Genomic DNA, 22806 nt, shown 5'->3' on the forward strand with positions numbered 1-22806 from the left:
TATTTATGTTGGGTAATCTTTTCCACATCCTTTTGAATTTGGTTCACTATTATTTTCTAAGTATTTTCACATGTATGTTTCTCAAAGATGTATAGGTTTCCTTGTTTTGTGTCTCCATATAATGTTTTGCTATGGGAGTAGAACTGGCCTTGTACAATGAATCAGAAACACTTCTCACATTTGTTTTTCATGGAAAAGTTTAAGAAGTACAGGTGTTAGTTCTTTAGGTAGCTTGTAAAATTTACCAGTGAACCTGACCAGTCTTGCAATTTCCTTTGCCTGGAAACTTTTTGTTATGAGTTCAACTTCATTACTTGCCTTTAATCCGTTAATGGTTTTTCTTTTATTTGCTTGGTTCCAATTTGTTATGCTACCAGTACCTAGGGAAATTCCCCAATATCTTGCAATGTACATTTCCATAATAGGTGCTAGGAACTCTGGTTTCATTGGCATCTGTCGTTTCATCTCCAATTTGAATGATTTGGGACCCTTCTCTCTTACTTTTAGTTAGTTTGACAAAGGAATAATCAAGCCTGTTTATCTATCAGGGAAAGGGATAAAAGTGAAAAGAGTCACTGAAATGCAGATGTTTGCTGAAATGGCCTTGGATGCAGTCTTTCTGCAGAGAAAATATCTATTTCTCTTAGGAAAGAAACATTATGTACAGATAGCCTTGAGTACACTATGAGTGTCCTTGATTTTAGGCAGAACAAAATCACCTTCTACAAAATCACGTTCTACAACATGGAAGTCTGGTGGCACCAAGCTAGCTTTGTCTGAACACAGTACTTAAGAAATTAACGAAGTGGATCCAGTGCTGGTGTTGTCTCTCTCCTCAGTTGGAAGGCTCAGTGTCATTAAAGATCCTTCCCCTAGAGGATCTATAACTTTGGTGCTCTCTCTTGCCTCCTACACTACTCACACTAGTAAAGAAACAAAACCAAACAGTGTCTGTCTACTGATGAATTCATTAAAAAAAATGTGGTACATATTAACAGTGAAATTCTGTTCATTCACAGAAAAGATAAAATCCTGTCCATGTATTTATTCTAATAGGTTTATCTTTGTAAGTGACTTGATGTTACTTTCTCAAATAATTCAGAGAAAGAGGCACTATAGTGACTACTAGTATGTTAACTTAACTGGGGGTGAAAAACAATGATGCTTAAGTTGTTCCATTCTGACCTGTGTGGTTCTATTACAAGGTCCTCTTTTATCTCAATCTCCATCCTTTTTTTAAAAATTAATCATATTGTTTCTTATTTTTTTCAATTAAGGGAAAACTAAATTAAAAAATAGCGGGATATATTATAGTAACTATTTTGTTGTCCTATTAACCTGATTTGAACCCCAGTATTTCTCTCCCCATCTTGTTCTGTCTGATTTTACTATATTCTATTTTGTTTGATAGTATCAAGTTTGAGGGTATAGGCAACCACTTTGAAGGCAATAAGATTTACTATGATGCCCATTATGGTGTGACTGTTATCTTCTTTTGAAGTCCTGTAAGGTCTCCAGTGTAGGTTTTATTGGTCTTGTTCTGTACTGTTTTGAACAATTCTATTATACCTGATGATATAGGCAACTCTTTTTAAAAATAGCAAGAGGCACAATGGTAACCAGTTTTGATCACCTGATATTCTATTTTTGCATCATGTACTCTGCCCATCCTTCTGTTCTAACCAATTCTGTTTTGTTTAGTCAGTTTAGGTTTTATTCTCTTCAGAAAAAGTCATAATAACTGTGGGAGTAAAAAAAACCAAAAAAGTGTAATTGTTAATGTAAAAAAAGAGAGGAAAGGAAGGTGGTCTAAGGGATATTACTACATGTATGTTTGAGTGTGTAGGATGGAAAACCATATTACTGAGCTTTTGTTGGATCTTTGAATGGAACTGTCTGCAAACTCACTGTATGAATGTCCACTTTATAGGCTTTAATTTTATAATTTGGACAACTGTTTCTAAGAAGACAATGTGTAACCTATTAACTAGTGATTTCTTACTGTATATTCTTTTCTTGAAATTCTGTATTACTTGTACCCTTTTACTGCTTTGTTTTATTTCCTTTCTTTTTTCTGTTAAAATAAAAAAAGAAGAAATAATGATTCTAAATATAAATTCACCCAATATGAAATAATTTACCTATATAAAACAAATGTTAATAGATCTAAAGGAAGAAATATACTACAGTGTAATAATAGTGGGACATTTTAATTTTTCACACTCAGTAATGAAAAAATTATCTAGATAAAAATAAAAAAATAGACTGCACTATACAGTAAATGATCCTAATAGACATCTACAGAACCATCCACTGATCAGATGCAGAATACAAATTTCTAACTGCTAGGAAGAAAGGAAAGGGAAGTAGAGGTACAGAGCCAAAGACAGGTTTTATTGGAATTAAAATTTAAGAGAGATTGCTGGTATGAGGACCAAGAAGCCTGTCTCTTACAGACTCAGGGGTTTTATAGGGATAAGAAGGTGGGGAACAGCTGAGAAAGGGAGTTGGAACTGTCCTTCAAGTAGTTGGCTGGCAAGTTGTGTACTGTCAATAAGCAGAGCCTGACTGACCTTCAAAGTAGCACTTTCTGGGAGCTGACTGATAGGCAGGCAGCTTGCAAGTTTGGGGACATTGAAACATTAGGAACATGAGAACGAAGGGGTGTTTTGGATCCACATTAGTCACAAGGTGTTGGCCTGAATTCTTTCAATAATAGCATATGGAAAAGTCTCCAGAATAGATTATATGATATGTTTCAGAGCTAGTCTTAACAGATTTTCCAAACTTGAAATATTATCTTTTTCTGACTACTGTACAAAATTATGAATGAGTAATAAGAAAAATTTTGGTCACTATACTAATGAATGGATATTTTAAAACATAATTCTGAAAAATCAATGAAGAAATTAAGAAGACTTGAAAAATCTTGAAACAAATGAAAATGAAGGTACAACATATAGAAACTGAAGAGATTGACTCAATTATTTTGATAATATTTCAAATAAAATTTTCAAGTTGATCAAAAGATTAGCATTAAAAAGAAGCCAAGTACTTTGTATCTGAACAATATAAAAATGCCTCATGGGAATGTGAATAAGTAGCAAGGATCCGTACTGTGAAGGCTCAGAATTACAAATGTGAAAAACTTTGATTTGAGAAGAGACTCCTGGGCCTTTATCATCTGTTCTGTTCCGTTGATTCTCAAGTCTGTTTTTTGTTTGTTTGTTTGTTTGGGTTTTTTTTTTTTTTTTTTTTTTTTTTTTTTTTTTTTTTTTTTTTTGCTGGTACCATACTGATTTTATTATAGCACCTCTGTAGTATAATTTCAAGTCTGGGATTATGATGCCTCTGGCCTTGCCTTTGTTGCCCAGGATTGCCTTTGCTATTCTAGATCTCTTATGGTTCCATGTGAATTTTGGGAATGTTTTCTCTAGGTCTGTGAGGTACGCTAATAGCATTTTGATCAGGATTGCATTAAATATGTCATGGCAACACACTCCAGAATGTTGACAGAATAGAGACCAAGAACTGATTTGCTGGGATTCCGTTTATAATTCTGAGTCATCCAGGCACTCAGGGGCTTCTGAATCTTCTGGAAATATACAAATGGACTCAGCTACTGCTCCAGTTGACAGCTGGTGTTGGTGTCATTCAGGTAGTGCTCATTTTACGTGCATACAGAACACAAGACTTTTTGTGGGGTCAGAGAAGCTTCCACCCAGATTTCAAAAGATCGCTTGGGATTTCATGCAGTTTGCTCCTGAGAGAATAGTGTGAGAAACTGAAAGTGAATTTGATGTTCAGTGGAGACACTAGAATGTTGGAAAATCCAAGAATGTGAGTTGTCTGAAAAAAGCTGCAAAGAGTGAGCAAAGCCAGCCCAGAAGACAGGGTATGATGACTGTAACTACCACTGACAATGCTGGATAGTTAGGGATACCCAAGACTATTGGAGTTCACGTCTTGCTCTCTGCTTCCTCATTACAGGCCTCAGATCTACTGGAATTTCCTTTTGTTGTCCAACTCAAAACTTAAGTATAATTTGGCTGTGCCATTTGCTCCTGATTCTCAATACAAATCTGGCTAAAAGCCCCCAACAATACTTGTGCCACAGCCTCAATATTGGGCTGCCACAAGATTTCTTTTGTCACATTAATGAGTCTAAGGCTTTTAATATCAGTCTTCCACAAAGAATCAAGTACTGAGTGAAATGCAGAATTTCCCGCCAGACGGTAACATGCATTGTACAGAGTTAAACTGCCAATGCAATTCTACCATTCCATGTCCTCCAATGACCCACCATTGGTCCTCCAACCAAACTTCACCTCATGACATCACATTTAGCTATAAACTATGACTAGACTAATTCACTGATGAGTATAATGAGTATCAAGTATCACTTCTCAAGCGCTCCACCTACAACACTAGACTTTGTGGAAACATCTAGATTTAAATCAAAAAGACATAAAACAAAATCAGTACTAAGAAGAAAAATTATAACAGTGCCTGCATCAAATAAAGCAGAAATACCATATATAAACAACTTACAGTTTTACCTCAACAGAGAAAAAAACATATCATTACTAGGATGAAAGAAATTATTAAGTTTAGGGCCAAGGATTTAGCTCAGCTGTGTAAGTGCCTGCCTGACAAGCACAAGGTCATGAGTTTGATCTCTGGTACCAAAACAATCATCCTCATCCTCATCCTCATCATCATCATCATCGTCATCGGGCTGGGGATTTGGCTCAGCAGCGTAAGCACCTGCCTTGTGAGTGCATGGTCCTGAGTTCAATCCCTGGTACAGGTAAAAAAAAATAGCCATCATCATCATCATCATCATCATCATCATCATCATCATCATTATCAGAAAATTCAGAGAAAAAATGAACAAAATAGAGGCCAAAAACAGTGTAAAAATCACCCAAAGTGTTGGTTTTGGCAAAAAATAAAATTAACAGTGTAACAGTTATAAATATGAAAAGAGAGATGACCCAAATAACTAAAATCAGCTATAAAGAAAAAATCATATCATAGATAAGGAAAGCATCAAAACTGACAGTACAGAAACACAAAGCATCATTAAAGAACAACTAATTCATTAAACAAAACCTGAAAACTTCAATTATACAATAACTTTGCTGAAAAATTTGATAGCCTTGAAAAACTGAACACCTTATTGGAAACACAACTGACCAAAGTTGAATCACAAAGAAATAGAAAATTTGAACAGAGCAATAATGACTAAAAATACTGAATTGGTGAAATGTCTATGTCCAGGATCAGAAGAGCTTATTGTAAATTCAAACCCTTAATGATAAACTAACAATTCTCAAATTATTTCAAGACACTGAAGAAGAGAGAATTTTCCTGTACTTATTCTGTCTAGCCAGCCTTACCCTTATACCAAAACATGACAAAGACACAAGAAAAAAGAAAGTTACAGATTAATACTCTTTTTCTGTGTGTGTCTTTTTCCTTTTTATCGGTACCGGGGATCGAACTCATGACGGCCTGCTTGCAAGGCAGGCGCTTATGCTGCTGAGCTAAATCCCCAGCCCCCCAGATTAATATTCTTGATGAATATAAGTACAAAATTTCTCAACAAAACATTGACAAGTGAAATAAAATAGTACATGAAAATGATTGTTCACCACAATTAAGTGGGACTCACTAAGGTATACATTGATGGTTTATCATATGAAAATCAATAAATGTGATATGCTGCATCAAAGGACTAAAGAAGAAAAAGCACATGATCATCTCAGTAGTTGAATAAAAGGCACATAATCAAATTTATTATCTGTTCATGGTAAGAACTCTAAATGAATTAGGTACATAAGGAATTTGCATCAATTGGACAAAAGATGCATTGACCAAGCCAAAAGGTAATTCCATACTGAATGGAGGGAAGCTTTCCCTACAAGATTTGAAGAAAACAAAGACATGTGCTTCCACTAATTTCATTCATATCCACATGTGGAAGCATGAAACTAGATTCCTCTCATCACATACACAAACCAAATCAAAATTAATAAAAACCCATAACACAATATTTGAAACTAAAACTACTACAAGAAAACACAGAGAAAATTATTTATGACATTAGAGTTGGCAGGAATTTTTAATAAGATCCCCCCAAAATAGGGGAAAAAAAGGCAAACTGAATTGCACCAAATTAAAAAGTTTCTGCACAGCAAAGCAATCAACAGAGTGAAAGACAACCAATAAATACTTCAAATTATACTTCTAACAAGAGGTTAATGTCCAACATGTGTAAGAAAATCAACTCTGAAAGAATTCCACTTAAAATAGATAAGTAATAAAAATCTAAATTTCTCAAAAGAAATACAGATGGCCAAAACATACGTTAAGAAATACTCAACATCACTAATCATCAGGAAAATGCAAATCAAAAGCACAGTGAGACATTATCTCATGATACTTAAACTATTATCAAATTACAAAAGATAACAAGTGCTGTGAGAGTGCAGAGAACACACACTATTGACAGGAAAATAAATTTCTATTATGGGGGTTGGAGATTTAGCTCAGCGGCATAAGTGCCTGCTTTGAAAGTGCATGGTTGTGAGTTCGATCCCCGGTACAGATACAGAAAAAAAAATTCTATTATGGAAAACACTGTGGCACTTCTGCCAAAAATTAAACAGAGGACTGCCATATGATCCGTCACTGCATACCTGAGTATATATGTACTTAAGGGGGATAAGTTCTGTACATTTAAAAGACATCTGCATTCTCATGTTCATTGCTACATTACCCACACTAATAAAGAAACAAAAACCAAACTAAGTGTCTGTCTACTGGTGAATTCATAATGAAAATGTGGAACATATTCACAATGACATTCTGTTCATCCATAGAAAAGATAAAATCCTGTCCATGTATTTATTCTAATAGGTTTATCTTTGTAAGTGACTTGGTGTTACTTTCTTGCATCTTTTGAATCCATTTCCTCATTTTGTACTTGTCGCATTTTCACTGTATGACAGGAAACAGGGAGGTTCTTTTCCACTCATGCTTGTTTGTGGTTGTAAATGCCTCTGTAACTGGATATCCATATCTTTACTGAGATCTGGGAAGTTTTTTGCTACGAATCTACTGAATACATTCTCAACGTATTTAGTCTGTATCGTGGTGCCATCTTTTACACCGAAAATTCGTAACTATGGCTTTGAACTGTGTCCCAGGTTTCTTGAATGCTACGTGTACCATTTCTTTTTCTTCTTTCTTAATGTCTGAGTGTGACAGTTCATCATCTTCATGCCCTGAAAATTGACTTCTCTGGGTCCACTCCCTCTCCTGGTGTTTTTCACTGTTGTTTTGATTTGACTATAAATGGAAACTTTTAATATAGGAGTCTGGTACTATGTAGAGAAAAATGTGCAGGAATTTAAGTGCAATAATTTATGAAGAACCATTATTCAAATTGCATTTTTCACAGGGTCCAATTACAGATAATAATACCCAGTGATAGCATGATTACAAGAAGCACTGTATGTAGCTTGGATATAGTATAAAAAAGAACATGGATATATTTCACTGATATATGGTGCTGTAACATCTATATCTATATATCTGTATCACATAACTCTATATCTATAAATTTTTCAAGGGAAACTTTAGAATTATATTTTGAATTTGAAAACAGAGTTGATATGAGTGAATAGCAAGAAGAAATTTTGGGAAACTTAAAGCCTTACTTCTAATAGTTTAATATACGTGAACAAGACTTTTTAAATCTTTTAATGGTCTTTCTGTGAAGGGTGATTTCATATTGTTCTGGAGATACGTGTCATAAAAATGACACAGTTCTTGCTTAAATGCACTGCATGGAGTTTCTGCCTTCTATTTCTGTATCTTTTTCTTGAAGGAAGTTCTCATTGTAACTTTCGTCATCACAGAACTCTTTGTTTTTATGTTGTGATAACCCCCAACGTTCGTCCTATTATCTAAAGCCATACACAGTTTCCCTTCTTTCCCACTGCATGGCATTGACAATAAAGCTACCTGGAGCTAAGCCAATGAATTCCTCAAAGAAGCACACAAAAAAACATTTCAAATACAGCTTCTGTAATGACAGAACACAACCTGATTTCTGCCTCTTTATGCAATGGCTAGGTGAGCTAGTTTGATTTCTGAAAATAAATTTACTCAGGATATCTGGCCCAATACAACATACTTATGTCTGAGCAAAATAAGCGTGGTTGAGAATCTAAGTCTAATCACATCTGTTCTGTCACTCTCCTTGTTTTCGCTTTTCTGCTCTACACACAATCACTCTTCCTAAAGTCACTAGCACTTAAATTTAAAACATCCACCAGACCTCAACCGTAAAACTAAAGGGCCAACTACTCAAAAGATTTCCTGTAAATTCTGAGAAACCATATGCAACATAGATGGCCTATCAACTTGAATCACCTAAATAACTGAAAAGCCAGACAAGTCCAGTGCCTAAACCAGATCCCTGGCACCACAATCTATGACATAGAATTGCATTATGCATATTGCCTGTGTATACCAGGGGGTTAACCCCATTGATATAACTTTACTTTATTCTTTATTTGTTTTTGTATGAGGGATCGAACACATGACCTCGCACCTGCCAGGCAGGCACTTGTGCTGCTGAGCTAAAGCCCCGGCCTGTGATGTAACTTAAAAAAATATTAGAAAGCGCCTGCTAATCATGTGAGGCAAGAAGCCAATGATATGTGTACCCAGTGATAAGAGCAAAATCTGATCTACGCACGAATTACAAATAGATCCCCAGGAACTGGGAGGAACCCAATCACCTTCAGTGCTCAGTGATTGTCAATAGGGCCTAGGGGTACTGAGTGTAATTCTTCCCTGTCTTCCACTGGTCACAGGTTCATCTCTATGGAGTTACAGAAATAAGATTGGGACAGATATCAAACCTTGAAATAGGATTCCATCTATGACTGTACATTGTTGCTTTCTAAACATAATTTAACATTTCATAGGAGGCACTAGCATAAATATGTGGCTCATAGTTTCTTCCTATATTTATTTATATGGTCCCTGATAAATCGCCACAAGGATGTCTGGTTTCTGATTTGCACAAACACTCTTCTCTCTTCCTCGTCTTCATTCTGAAATCATGGTTGACTTGGAGAGGTTTAAACCACAGGAACAGTGTGTTGTCCTTGCTAGCACCTTCAGCATTCACTGCAGTAGAAATTTCATTCTGTTGCGTGTTTGCGACTATTTATGTAAGCTTGCCATGCCACAGCACACTAGCAAAGTAATCCGTAGGCTGGTATAATATTGCTTGCCCGGGTCAGCAAACCGGAAAGTAAACCCAATTTGTCATGTGAGGTACAGTTTCTCACACAAACGATTGAAAGCGGTATTTGTGAAACCGATATGTGAAAAAAAAATTGGTACTATGTAATGTCCTCCAACGTTTCTAGCAGGACAGAAAATATAAATACTGCAGAACTGAGTTAGTTTGAGATTCCCCTATATTATAATAGCCGCAATTCAGGCAAGTGGCAAGTATGATCTTCAATGATTTTTCTAATACTTCTGTTTTTAGTGTCTTTTTATTGTATAATAATTTTATTCCTTTAATTTTTCTATTTTTACACTGAGTAAAAATGCACATTATGTGTTACATATGAAATTATAAAAAAATACAGAATTGGTATTGTGATAGCATCACAATACCAGTACAAGCATCTTTAAAAAGACTGAAACTGTACACTAAAATTTGTCCTTTTACGAAAGTTTGAGAATGCTTTTCTTCAGGTACAAGAGAACTACCAAGGTTTTAATATTTTATATACTTCATATCTAAAGACATTAAGTCAAAGGTATGTTTTTCAATTACAAATTTTAAAACACTTTCACGCTATATCAAAGATAAACTAGATTTTTATAAGAAGCAGTAGAATAAACTGATGAATTCCGAAAACAAAGGACCTCATCAAGCATATTTGGAGGCAAAACTTTGGCAAGGAAATATTGTATTTGAGTAACAACCTTAATCTGGGGGAGGAAACAACTAAACAATTTGGCTTATGATCTGACATGGATAGGTGATCAGTTGTTTCCTGTGAAGATCAATCACACATGGCAATTCTGTCTAATGTCATTGATTTTTCCAGTGTCAGCACAAATTCTCTAAATTCAGGATAGCAAGATTGTGCACGAATATTGGCTCAATGCAAAATTCATGTGCAAAAATATAGTCTTAAAATTAAAGTGATCATTTCTTTGTTCTTGCACGTCTAAGGTACAAAAGAGCAATAATTCCATGTCATCTTCTGCATATCTTCTGAATTTTTATGAAAAATTCACAACAGCAAGGAACAGACACAATGAATTATATTTTCTCTTATAACACGTTATTGTTTAATAGGAGAACAGAGTACCTAGGAAATTGTGACATCAAGAAGGATAACAAATACTTAATACACAAATGGACACAAACTAACGATGGGTTCTTCATTTAATTAGAGAAATTAGTTTTATTACCTGTGTGGTAGTACAGAAAACACTGGTGAAACGGGAAGAAAAAGTGGCATCTGATCATGTACCAGAAAGATCTGTTCAATCCATGAAGAATTAAATAAAATCTCGCCGAGAAGGATGAAGGATTAATGTAGCCTTTTCTAAAAACCTGGGCAATCCTTAAAAGAGAAAAGAAAATGTTTGATCATTATGGATCTGAAAGAAATACGGGTCGTTCTGCCTTAAAAAAGTATACACATGTAAAATACATGTAAAGTCTGTCTTCTTGGCCAACACTTTGGCATATAAGCATTTTAAATGCAAAGCTCAAGTTCCTGATATACCACAACAGTACATCTTATTTTTATAACAAAAAGATTAGTGTCATTTTTTTAAAAAGCCAATGCATTCAAGAATGCCGAGCATTTTATACCTTCTTACATGAAAATTTATCTCGTATTGATGGTAGGGTTTTTTTTTGTGTATATATATATATATATATATATATATATATAAAATGTGTGTGTGTGTGTGTGTGTATACACACACACACACACACACACACACACACACACACAAATGCACACACAATACATTAGAAAGACTGTCCTAAAGTTCATCATTGTAGTCCAAACTGACTGTCGGTAAATTCTGAGAGTACTTGAAATTATTTAGAGCTCATTCCAAAGACAATGCTCACCATCTTAAGTGACTGACATTTGTTGCTGGCTTCAGTGTTTGTGAATTTGTAGGACTGAACTAATTTGAATTTCCTTTGTTGATCCTGGAGGGTTATCAGAACAGAGGGGAGCCACCTTCCTTGGAGGAGAAGATGAACTTACCACCTACTGTATTCGCGACCTCCTAGACAGTTAATTGAACACAATTGTGCTTCAGCATCCTCATCTATAAAATTCTGCAACAGTACTTAATTCCTTGAGATCTCACTCTTAAATACATTAGCCTTCAATGGCGTGCCACAGCTGATAACTACATATTTTGTTTGACAAATTAACAACAATAAACACATTAGGTTTGCTTTAGATTACTTTGGACCAACATGAAACAAATTCAACAGCGCGAACTGCTTAGACTCTTGTACTAACTGCTTAGACTCTTGCAATAAGTTTGCTATAATTACAGTTTTAGAGGCGCTCTATTTCATTTCATTGTTATGTATTAAATTTCATGTGGTACGTGAAAAAAAATCTGCTATAGAAAAACGGGGTTGGGAGAACTCACTGAAGAGTCCAGTGATGTGGGCAACCTCAGATCTCCAGGCGCTATAAAGAGAAGAGGGCCGGGAATTTAGCTCAGTGGCATAAGCGCCTGTCTGGCAAGCACAAGGCTGTGAGTTCGACCTCAGGTATCGCAAAAAAAAAAAAAAAAAAAAAAACCACCAAAAATAAATCAATAAAAACAAAATTTAAAAAGAGAAGAATGATCTCCTGAAACACATACATCTGGAGACCCCAAAGCCATTGCTCCAGCTTTTAAACACACAGATCTAGACCTCCCAAGCCCGTGAACATTTTGAGTTTCTAAGGCTGTGGCTCAGGTGGGTGCTGTCATAACGTAGACACTAAGGTCATGTTCAAGCCCAGATCTACTGGACCTGTTAACACCATGGGTTTTGAATTGCCTACTCCTTAAAGTAAGCACTGTGAAGAACGGAACTCTGCAGCTCCACCTTCTTCCGTCAGGGGGCGCCTATCATCGCGCGGCACGCAAAGGTCCTGCTATTGATCACACCACTAGGGGAGCTGTCTCGTGGCGGGGGTCACATGGTGCAGTCGTGTCACGTGAAGCTCGGCCCTCTCAGTTACCAACGACCCATCAGGCCTGACTCCCGTGAGTCACGTGGCTCGAGCGTCAGCGGACGTCCCCTCCAGGTCAAGTACCAGGATCTGCCCTTCGCGTGCCTGAAGCCTCCAGAAGGTGGCCTTCCAAGGAGTCGAAACTACCGAAGGTCGGAACTCCGAGGAGTCGGAACTACCAAAGGTCAGAACTCTAAGTGGTTCCTGCACTCTGGCTGAATTTTGATCTGGCTGAATTTTGATCTGGGTCCCAGAATTTCCACAGGCTCTTAGGTCGTTTTCCGATGGGAGGGGCACGACCTGTAGCAGTGAGATTTCTCAGAGTGTCCTGCTTAAATGGATAAGCTAATGGCTACCAAACAGCACAGGCTGCGAGTAAAAGTGGTTGGGAGGATGTGAGGCCAAGAGTTTTCGAGCTTAGAAGAACTTTTTTACACCTCGCCTGCCGCCAGGGAAGGCTGTGTGAGGGAGGGCGGGAGGAGGGGGGCGGGGGGCTGAGGGGGCGGGGCGGCGGGGGAACAGGGGGAGGGGGCGGAGGGGCGGGGCGGCGGAAGGGGCGGGGCGGAGGAAGGGGCGGGGCGAGGAGGCGGGGTTGGCCTAGGCCTTCACTTCTGTATGCCAGTCTGGAACCAATCCTACACTCCCGGGATCTGTTGTTGGTAGAGAGTGAGGCCAAGGAGGCAGAGCACTGGGGCTGGGGCAGGGAGGTGGAAAGCCATACTAGGCCCTGGCTCATCAGTCGTCTGTATGTGCACGGCAGGGGGCCTGATAGAACAAGCCTCCCTTCCCTCATCCCTTGAAAAATAGCTACCCTTGCTTATCACCTGGGGTACTTCACTGTCTTTGGAACGGGATGCCCTCCTCTGCCCAGGGTTTTTCTACGTACCCCGGAGACCTCCTAGATGCCAGTCTGGTAGTTCGTGGCACAGACGATTCCAAATCCCATCTTAGTCTCCGCCTCTTGTTTGATTTTGTAAAAATTCTCTTTGTCCCCCGTGACTTACTTTCCTGCAGCCAAACATACTCTCAGGGAATGGGCAGTGTGGGGAGGGAGGCGGAGGGAGGTGCAGGGAGAGAGGGAGGACTGGAGTGGAGGAGAGAAGGAAAGATTTTAAATGGTGGATATTTCGACAGAAATTTCACGGTAGGCAAGATGTGAAGATTCAGAAGTTATTACACTTAATTTGAAGGTCATCAGTTTCACAAAGACTTTTGGAGGTGGGCAGAGAGACAGCTTTTCTGTTCTTAGAATCTCTGAATGGCTTAAAACACACCGCTATGCAGTTTGGGCTTATAATTTTTTTTCCCCTCCTCTTCTAAGCATGCTTAGACTCCTTCTCCAAAACTTATATTTGTTCTTGTGGAAAATTAGAGTGAATAGAGTTAACATATTTTTAAGAAAAATACAGAGTGGAATCATAGGTGACAGACATGGTGCATCATGAAAACGGTATTGGGTGAGTAATGTTGAGCCAATAGGAAGATTCTGCTTACCTGGAGAGGGCTGTAACTACTGTTGGCAGGTAGTTCATTAATATTGTCAGTTATGATACTTTCGTGATGTAGATAGCTTAACTAATCTATTCTATTTTTCTCTCATTTCTGCATTTCCAAGTCTGTTCTGCAAAACTCTAGGGTCAAGAGACAGCAACAATAAAAATGTGTTCACAGAGAAAGGAGTTTGGGACATTCAGAAATAAAGGTAAATAAATTTCCATATTGTACAATAATTTTTTTGCATAATGCACTGATATAAAACAGGAATCTCCAAGGGAGGGGTAGTTTCCTCTAGCTCCTATGGGAATGAAATGTTTTTCCCACAGAGGCTTGGAGGTGCTCATGTTCTTCAGGAAATGTTGTTCAAACTAGTGTAACTCTTTTGCCGACTTAAATCCGTGTGCTGCTCTTTACTAAGAATAATGCAGTGCATGTTTATAATAATTATAACCTGCTTTTCTCATTGAGAGATTACTTAGTGCTCCTTCATTCATCTTGTTTCATTAGGCAGTTTCTCTCCCTCTTGATTTTGTCTTTTTTTTTTCCTGCCTGAGAAGTACCCCCAATTTTAAGTATGCTTCTGAAATCATGGTGGTAAAATCACCACATCAATGTAAGTCATTAGGAAGTGTTATCTGTTGCATCAAATGAAGTGTCTCATTGGTTAGCAACTTACCTGTGAGGATGAGTGTGCTCATTACCCCTCGTTTTATATGAATGAGCCACCTTTTTGAAAACTGTCTTACTAACCTTTAGTAACTACAGCAGCTGTATTTCGAGTCCCTGTTCTATGGCAAGCACCATGATAATACTGTCATGTAATTGTCTCAAGTCACCCACAGAAAAATTCTGAGAGATCGCTCTCTTAATTTACTTATGAGTCAGGAGAAGTTGGGTTGTGACAGGGTTATAGGCAAGCACCACATCTGGGGGCCTTGTAGCGCATGGGCATATTCAGGGCAGGTGTGAATCCTGCATCGATGGTGGATGCTGGGGCCTTGAGTGGCTGGCTCCTAGTGCAATACTTTGGCCACCCAAACTGATGGAGAAGCCACTATCTAGGTTGAAAATGGTCACTCACTGTGCCAGATGGGGAGAGAGCCCCAGAGTGTGTCAAACTGGAACCCAATGTTCTGGTTTAGGAATAGCACAGACATTCACAATGGGCCTGGCCAGAGCTATTCACTCACACAACCTACCCAATCAAATGCAATTGGGAGCTGCATTTCTATCAGGACAGTGCCTGGAAGAAGGGACAGTGAAAGCCCTTGGTGTACAGCGGCGCTGCGCTGTGTGGAGAAATGGAAGCTCAGAGAGGTTAAGGACTTGCCTAGTGTCACAGAGGCCATAGGTGACAGAACTACAGTTTGAATCCAGAAAGGTGCGATTTCAAAGTCGGCGTCCTTTATGTTTCCTTCCACATCTCACGCAATTCTCTTAAATGGGGTTCATACCTATTTCTAATAAAAATTCCTTTACTTCTGTGATAGAATTCCTGATATTGCTTAACCCTGTGATACTCTGAGAGTTGCTTCAATTAGATATGATGACTCTGGTCAAAAACACCAATACTGATAAGCCTCAGGCCTTGTCCAAACAAGTGAATACATCATATACTAGACTATCCATTGTATTTAAGAATAAAAATTATAAAAAAAAATAAAACTCAGTGGTAAGTGAAAGGACCGTTTATTGATCTTGTGTCTTTACATATTGCCAGGAAAATTAACAACACTAACCATAGACATTAAGTGGAACTGGTTACACAGGAAATGTAGTTCAAAAAAAATGGTAAATATCAGGGTTTTGCAGATAGGATGACAATAAAACCTTCTCCATGGCTGGAGAAAATTAGAGAAAAGGCAAAGAAAAGCCACACTTGGCTTATGAAGAAAGTGTCGTGCATGCAGTTACAGAAAGGCCTGAATAGATCAGAAGATAAAGATGTGCTTGGAATTTAAAATTTTGAATTAGGTAGATACTATCCCAGGAGAAATTACAACTTTCAAGCCTGATGTAGAAGAAAAACCTTACCACTGCTAAAGCACTCATTGCAAGTAATCCATGCAATGGCAAAATTACTGGGCAGTAGTTGCATTAGCTACATTCATGAGAAATGATCAAAGAAATCAGTAGCAGAGCCAAGCCAACCATGACTAAAGCAGCATAACACAGCTTGATTTAATTGTGTTCAACCCCAAGCTCAGGAAGTTAGTTCATCATTTTTAAGAGGTTCACAATGTGATTTAACACATTACCGGAAGAATGCAAGTAGAAAAGGGTGATTTTCGTAAAGACCCACTAAAAAAAGACACGAAGTAAATTAGCAAGCATAGCAGTAAGAGTGATTCCCACCAAGTCAGAAACAGAATAATACTTCTGTCCATTGACCGGCAGTACAAAGTAAAAAGGCACACCAAATACCACACTTAGTTGTAAAACATTGAAAGTGTTCCATTTACAGTTGGATTTGGATGACTCCTTATGAGGATCTCTCATCAACATCACTGTGAATCTACTGCAGTAAGCTGTACATTGTAACAGGCAGCAGAGCAAAGGCATGTCACATGCCTGTGTATATACAGATTTAAATGATTACATGTACAAGCATAGAAATAAAGAGCTGCCCACATGGTTGTCTTCCTCGAAACCTCAAGAAAGGCTGCGGAACATTAAGGGTAAACACACTGACATGTTTGTTGAGTGTAAGAGTAATATGCACAAAACCAAACAACACAGACATGTTCATGATGAATATATCATTTAGAAGAGCATATAATATATAATGCTTTGTGAAATATAGGATCCATTGGTTCACTCAGAAACCATCTCGTTCTCTTAAACAGTCTCATATGTTTTCCTAGATGGTAGAAACTGGAAAGTTACACGGAGATGCACCTAGGAGCTCACAGGGACATTCTGGCATGCATATTTTCCAGGAGCCCTTCGGGTTTGTATTGCAAAGGAAAGATCAATCACATTAAACACATATGCGAACTTGAGTCTCAGAGCGGACGCTGAGTCATGTAGGACCAGCGTACGGAGTCAGCTACTTGTAATGAGAGAGCTGTCTCAGTTTAAGGGAAAAGATTCTGGAATTTAGTTTCTGTCATACAGGTCAGTTAAAAGGTAGTGGTGGCATTTCAGTGGTGACAGTCACATAGCATGCAAGAGTTTTCCCTTGGCCTGGCAATATCTGATCCTGCTCTTCTTGTCCTTACAGAGTTTATGTAATCAATATGACATAATATTTAAAGTATGTCTCGTCTTCATAAAACAGCTGGAGTGATTTCTGGCATAGGCAAATTGGAACCTTGGTTAATACAATAACTGACACCAAAGTTCACTGCAAGCAAGGGATGCTGAAGGATCTTAGGATCAGCCTGGGTTTGGTGACTTCAATAGGCACAAAGATGACAAAAGTCCAATTCACAGGAGAGGAAGAGATACAGGTGTTCTGTGGCATGCAGTTTGTCACTTGTGGTCACTTGAAAGGACATGTTTGCTGTCAGTGAACAGGTGGACAAAGCAGCTACTTTGAGAGATGCCAGTGACACTCCTTTCCCTGTGGTCTTGAGCATCCTGTGATTGAGGAGGGTGCTGTCATCATTAAAGTGCTCTGCAGTGGTAGACTTCTGTAGGCACCAGCTAAGGCAGGAGATTCTGCCATTGTAGTCACTCCCATTTTATTGTTGATGAATGCACCCTGGGGCCAGAGGTGCAGTGATAGCACTGAATCTTCGGGATTAACCAACATGCTGCTAATCTAGATAGGCAGTAAGGCTGGAAGGGTAGCAATGACAGTCTGACCTACAGTGATCTGTGAAATTGGTTGGTTGGTCCTTAGGTTCCCTGGATCTTGAAATATTCAAATATTATCTTAAGTTTACATTTGATCCATTAAAAATAAGTACAACATTATGGGTATTTCTCTAGAATATGACATGTTTCTAATAAATGAAGAAAATAAGAATGAAAGAAACTCTATGGTGAGTTTCAAGTTTTGAGGGTCAATGACCACCCCTTATGCTGCTCCCATACCTGTCCCAGAGCACCTTTGTAGAAGAATCTACTGCAGAAGACCCTACAATTAAGACACAGGGAACTGGAGCGCAACTTCCTCCTAGGCTTAGCCAGTGGAACTCGCAGTCATGTCCCAGAGTTGCCGTGAGCTTGCTCTACAAATCTTTGGGCTGAGACAGAGCTCAAAGCACTTGCCCTTGAGAGGGCCTGATCATGAACACTTGCGGCTTTTCAGGCCATTAAGTCTCTGCTCAAATTCTTCAACTCTGCCTTTGTAGAGCCAAAGCAGTCATAGCCCCAGCATAAATATGGCTGGTATGGCCAGTGACAGTTTTTGGAAGCAAGGGATGCTGCAAGCAAGGGATGCTGAAGGATCTTAGGATCAGCCTGGGTTTGGTGACATGAATTTCAAATAATTTTCAGGCATCTGTGTAAAAGACCCTTCTCTTTACCTTTTCAGCCATTAAAATATATAACTCACATCTCAGACTTCAGGCTGCACAACAAGAAGCTGTGGGCCAGATTCTGACCACACGATGAACTTTGCTGATCCCCACCCCCCACAAATCTAATAGACTCCTTAGATTTCTAAGAAATTCCTGAGCATAAGGTCATCAAATTGAGGTGGTAGCCACTTCTGTCACCATCTGGCAAGAACAGCTCGAAAGCAAACATTTCTACATGCTCCTATCCTTTGTAACATTGGTTGCATAGTGCAGTGACAGGAAGAGCTTAGAGAGGAGCTCACCTGGTCTGAACCAGATTCTCTCTCAGCATTCTGGGTGGAACCTCTCATCCTGATGACTTTTCCCGTCTCCCCAAGTAGCTGTGATGTGTATTCAGGGTTGGCAACTACTTGAACAATTTAAATGATTAGAGTTCCATTGTGGCACAGTATTTGCAACTTTTATAATTGGGCTTTGGATTAATAATGTTCCAATCATAGCAAGTAAACAGCTACATTGGAAAACTATGAAATGGAATAATTGAATCGTACATAATTGAAAGACTGTCTCTTTGAAGGAGCAAGGAATTGGGAAAACACAGTGGTAAAGCACCAGCCACTGCAGCTTGGGTTTGGGATGAAGCAAAACTGCTGGCAAGGCTAGAGCAAAGGGTCTGGGAACCAGGGCTGATTCAACAGTGAAGCTGCTGCTGCAGGGGACAGTCACAAGCCCAAGCCAGGATCAGCAAGGAAGGGACAGCTCAGATTCATGAAATCCAAAGATGGGTTCTGAGGGAAGAGAAAAAAGGAAGAAAGAAATGAAAAAGAAAAGAACAGAAAAGACTGAAAACAACTTTGTGATGCGATTTCCACAGAGACATAAAGGAGCAATAAAAAGGGAAGCTATGCTCATGAAAATGAAGGACTAGAGACTGTCCAAGAATGACGGTTGATTGAACAAAAAGACCTACGTCTTCTTCCTCCTGAAGCTTCATTCTAACAAAGGCATCGAAGGTAAACAATCTTTGGTCTATGCTAATGATAGCGCACCTTTTAGAGCTTTCAGTGTAGCAAACAATTGGCTCCAGAACGGGTGCCACAGGCTCACCACCTGGTGTCTCTATGGTGCACTATGTTCCTGCAGTAACAAGGGAAGGATGTGGATGGATCTCTAAAGCATTTATGCTGGCTAAAGGATGCCAGAGCCAAGGGGGTATAGGGTTTTCAATTCCATTTACACGAAATTATAAAAGAATAAAACTGACATACAGTAACGTAGAGCAAATCAAGGCCTGCATGGGACCAGGGGCAAAAAAAGAGTTTCAGTGGGACCATTCTGGTGTGTGTGATGTATGTTCTACACTTTGACTGAGGTGGTGGCTAGCCCTATCCCTGAGTTTTACATGTCAGGAACTTGGGCTCAGGAGATGCTGGGTGAATCTTTGAAAGAAAGGTAGCTCATTTATCACAGAGAAGATACATCTGGTTATCAATAATAAATTGTTTCTGTTATATGTGGAGTGGAGTCAAGAGAAATAGTGCTTTTCTGCAAGTATGGCAAATCTCCAACACAGGCAGAAAGACACTTTTAGACAAGGAAAGCACAGAAGTGAAAATGCAACTGTTCTGCTTCCAAACCGCTCACTTAGACACACAGTTGACAATCTCCTGTGTTCCTTTGACTGACCTTTTCGGGATTATATTTTCACACAAATACCATAACTTCCATCCATACTTTCTTCTGAAGAAACATACCGTAGTGCACAGCTTTGTTACCTGACAGGGGTTTTTTTGGCCTGGTGTCATGTGGCAAAAGTCATGTGATGAATAGTCTGTCTTGCTTCTTAGAGTCAACCACTTAAACCTCAGGCCTTTCTGGAGTGATAATACTTTTCTGCCCAAAGATTGGAAGTGGAAACAACCCCATTGCTGAATCCTTCCACATAAGTGCTCCAGTATCGGCACTTTCCATTTTGGTTCCCTTATCCTGTTCTAGCGGGACTGCCGTGTTTAGTACTGTCATTCTGTACAATACAGTAATAGCTGACATGTGGCCTGCTCCCCTTTACCCAGTTGGTTGGTGGTTGTCACTTCTAGGACTAGTTAGCAAGGAGTGCAGCTAGCATGTATCCATATCTCACTAAGGATTGGAAGTTGTGCTAGGTACTTGACCTAGTAGTAGCCAACATACTTATAATATGCAGACATTTCTCCAGATTCTTTCCACGTATGTTCACGTGTTAACACACTTTTCACAATAACCCCATACGGGTGATGACAACAACAACAACCTACCCCCCTCCCCCCCCTCAGTTAGAACAAAGGAACAAACAAAGCAAGAACTTATGGGAGTGTGAGGACAGCGTTACTTACCCTGAACCACAGAATTAACATCAGGCTTCAAATCCCCGACGTCATCTGACCTCAGACCCTGTGACCATAATCACATGCATCTGTGTTGGGTCAGAAGTGAGTGTTTGGGCAAGACTCAATATCCAGACAGTGATGAATACACGGGACTCCTAAGACCAAGACCTCTGGCTCCAGGTCTTCTTCCCAAGAGACCCGTCAGTGAATGCTGTTTCCCTGCAGTGTCTCTGTTTTTCTTAGACTGTGCAGGAATTGTTTCTCTAGTCTTCGACTTGAGGGTGAAGTGGAGGGGTGCATGTCTCCAGGATGAACTGACTTCGCTGCGAGCTTTTTCAGTGTATTTTCCATGCTTTTTGCAGCACGCACCCTCATCTTTCTGACCTGCAGACCTCCCCTTTTCACTCTGTATGTCGTGAACTCATGACATCCTCTTCTTTTCCGTGTATATTCCATTGCGAGATCAATCATTTCTGCCTCGGTTCTGAAAAATATCAGCCACTCTTTGGCTCCATAACACTTCTGTCTTAAAGAGTCTTCAAAGCAGAGCCATGAAAGTATGTGAATGTATTTAAACAGAGTCTATTGTTGATAAATACAAAATGTGAGATGTCTGCTTCAAAGAATGAATTCTGGATCATGAGATGTGTTCTCGGGAGTGAGGCTCACACAAGTAGATGAAATATGCTTGGTGTCATTGGGTATCCATAGGAAGCTATCGCTTGTACTTAAATTTTTTCATGTATGTCTCCTGGAAAACTAGAGCAGAGGTGGAAGATCCTGGATCTACTCTGAAGCCCATGCTCTGGTCCACTGGGCCCTTTAGCGTGCTCCACGCTAAAGGGGATGCTCTGTTATTCTGGGCAACCCATGAGTATTGGTTTCCTGTTGTCTTGAACAGAGAATTTGATTACTGTGACCCTGTGACCCTGTGACCCTGTGACCATAATCACATGGTCACATTTTGATTACTTGCTTAACTAGAAGCAAACATATATTAAAATACCAAGAGGTGAGAAGAGATGTAAAAAGCACATTCAAAACAAGGAACAACATTTGGCCATGAAAAGAAACTGTAGTGGAATCCTGTTTTGTGTAGCCACATAGTTAGCAACATACACTTGGAACGTATGTATCTGTAACCTAATTATAAAAGCACATAATACAACACACAGCTACGTGCCCATGTGAGCACACGAGCAGGTCAAGAGCACTGTGAGCAGGTCAAGAGAAACAGAGAAGAGTGTGCCCAACACGGAGCAGCTAGGGGTTGTCACTGGGCAAGTGAGGGTTTCCTTTTTACCCTGGTCAGCAGGAGTGTTGCTGTCCTGTACTCGGCAGCATGGCACTGAGGTAGTTAGAATTCCAAAGTGTCATGGGAGGTGTCTTAGGAAGCCTCTTGGTGTCATAAATGACACCCATTGTGTTTCTGTGCGGGAGGTGGTGGAGCCTGAGGTCAACCCAGGCTGACAGTGAGAGGCACTAGCTACTTTGTAATAACCCTGCTGTTGCTTTTGATTCTCACCACAGGGCCACAAGCCAAGGACTGGGCTGAGATGCAGCAGTTCAGTAAGTGGGCACGGGTCTACCGTGCGTTTTGTCTTCAGTGTTGTCTCTCTCTATCGAATCCTTCTGTGACTTTCATTTATCTTTTCTTTCTGTTTTTTGTTTTTGTTTTTGTTTTTTTATCATGCTGTCTGTCCAGTGTGATTACCAACATGGGGCCTTGACTGAGATTGTAGCTGTGGCTTTCAGCTAGCTCACTTTCCCACTTTTCCCTCGGTGATGTTTTGTGTGAAGTAATACTAGTTCTCCAAGTGGACTCAGACCCTTGCTGTACTCCATCACGGAGCGAGTGTCTTGTTAACCTGCACTTAAAATATCTGATGTTTGGCTTTTGGTAATGAATTATGGTGAAAACACCTTGTTTTCCTGGCATTCTTCAGATGTCCCCAACAAAGATCTTTTTGTTTCTGTTTTAGAGTATTGTTACAGACTTGTGTTTGTTTAACATATGAATGGGCTGCAAACCCGCATTATAAAATTTTGAGCAGAGGAGTGACAAGATTTGACATGTGCTTTTTTTTTTTTTCCTTTCTTTTCTTAATCACTCTTCCTTCTGTGTTGAAAAATAGATGGTAAGGGGGGCAGTGTACAAAC

General features: G+C 39.3%; 1 protein-coding gene across 7 annotated transcripts in view; it reads left to right on the forward strand.

The window, feature by feature from the left end:
* LOC100716734 (nuclear RNA export factor 2) overlaps positions 1–22806 on the forward strand; it is a 108901-nt gene that overhangs the window by 72562 nt on the left and 13533 nt on the right. For 3 of the 7 annotated variants that reach the window (XM_063246201.1, XM_063246208.1, XM_063246203.1), the window contains 3 exons: positions 12201–12498; positions 13930–14016; positions 22177–22215. In XM_063246201.1, coding sequence (XP_063102271.1) covers positions 13974–14016; positions 22177–22215 — 82 coding nt within the window. In that variant the 5' untranslated portion in view covers positions 12201–12498; positions 13930–13973. Of the gene's footprint in view, positions 1–12200; positions 12499–13929; positions 14017–19154; positions 19294–22176; positions 22216–22806 lie in introns of all 7 variants that reach the window. The other 4 variants (XM_063246204.1, XM_063246206.1, XM_063246202.1 and 1 more) reach the window with 4 other exon arrangements.

Source organism: Cavia porcellus, unplaced genomic scaffold, assembly GCF_034190915.1.
Source record: "Cavia porcellus strain 051 isolate PalLab524CR breed Dunkin Hartley unplaced genomic scaffold, mCavPor4.1 scaffold_3, whole genome shotgun sequence".
NCBI classification, from domain to species: Eukaryota; Metazoa; Chordata; class Mammalia; order Rodentia; family Caviidae; genus Cavia; species Cavia porcellus.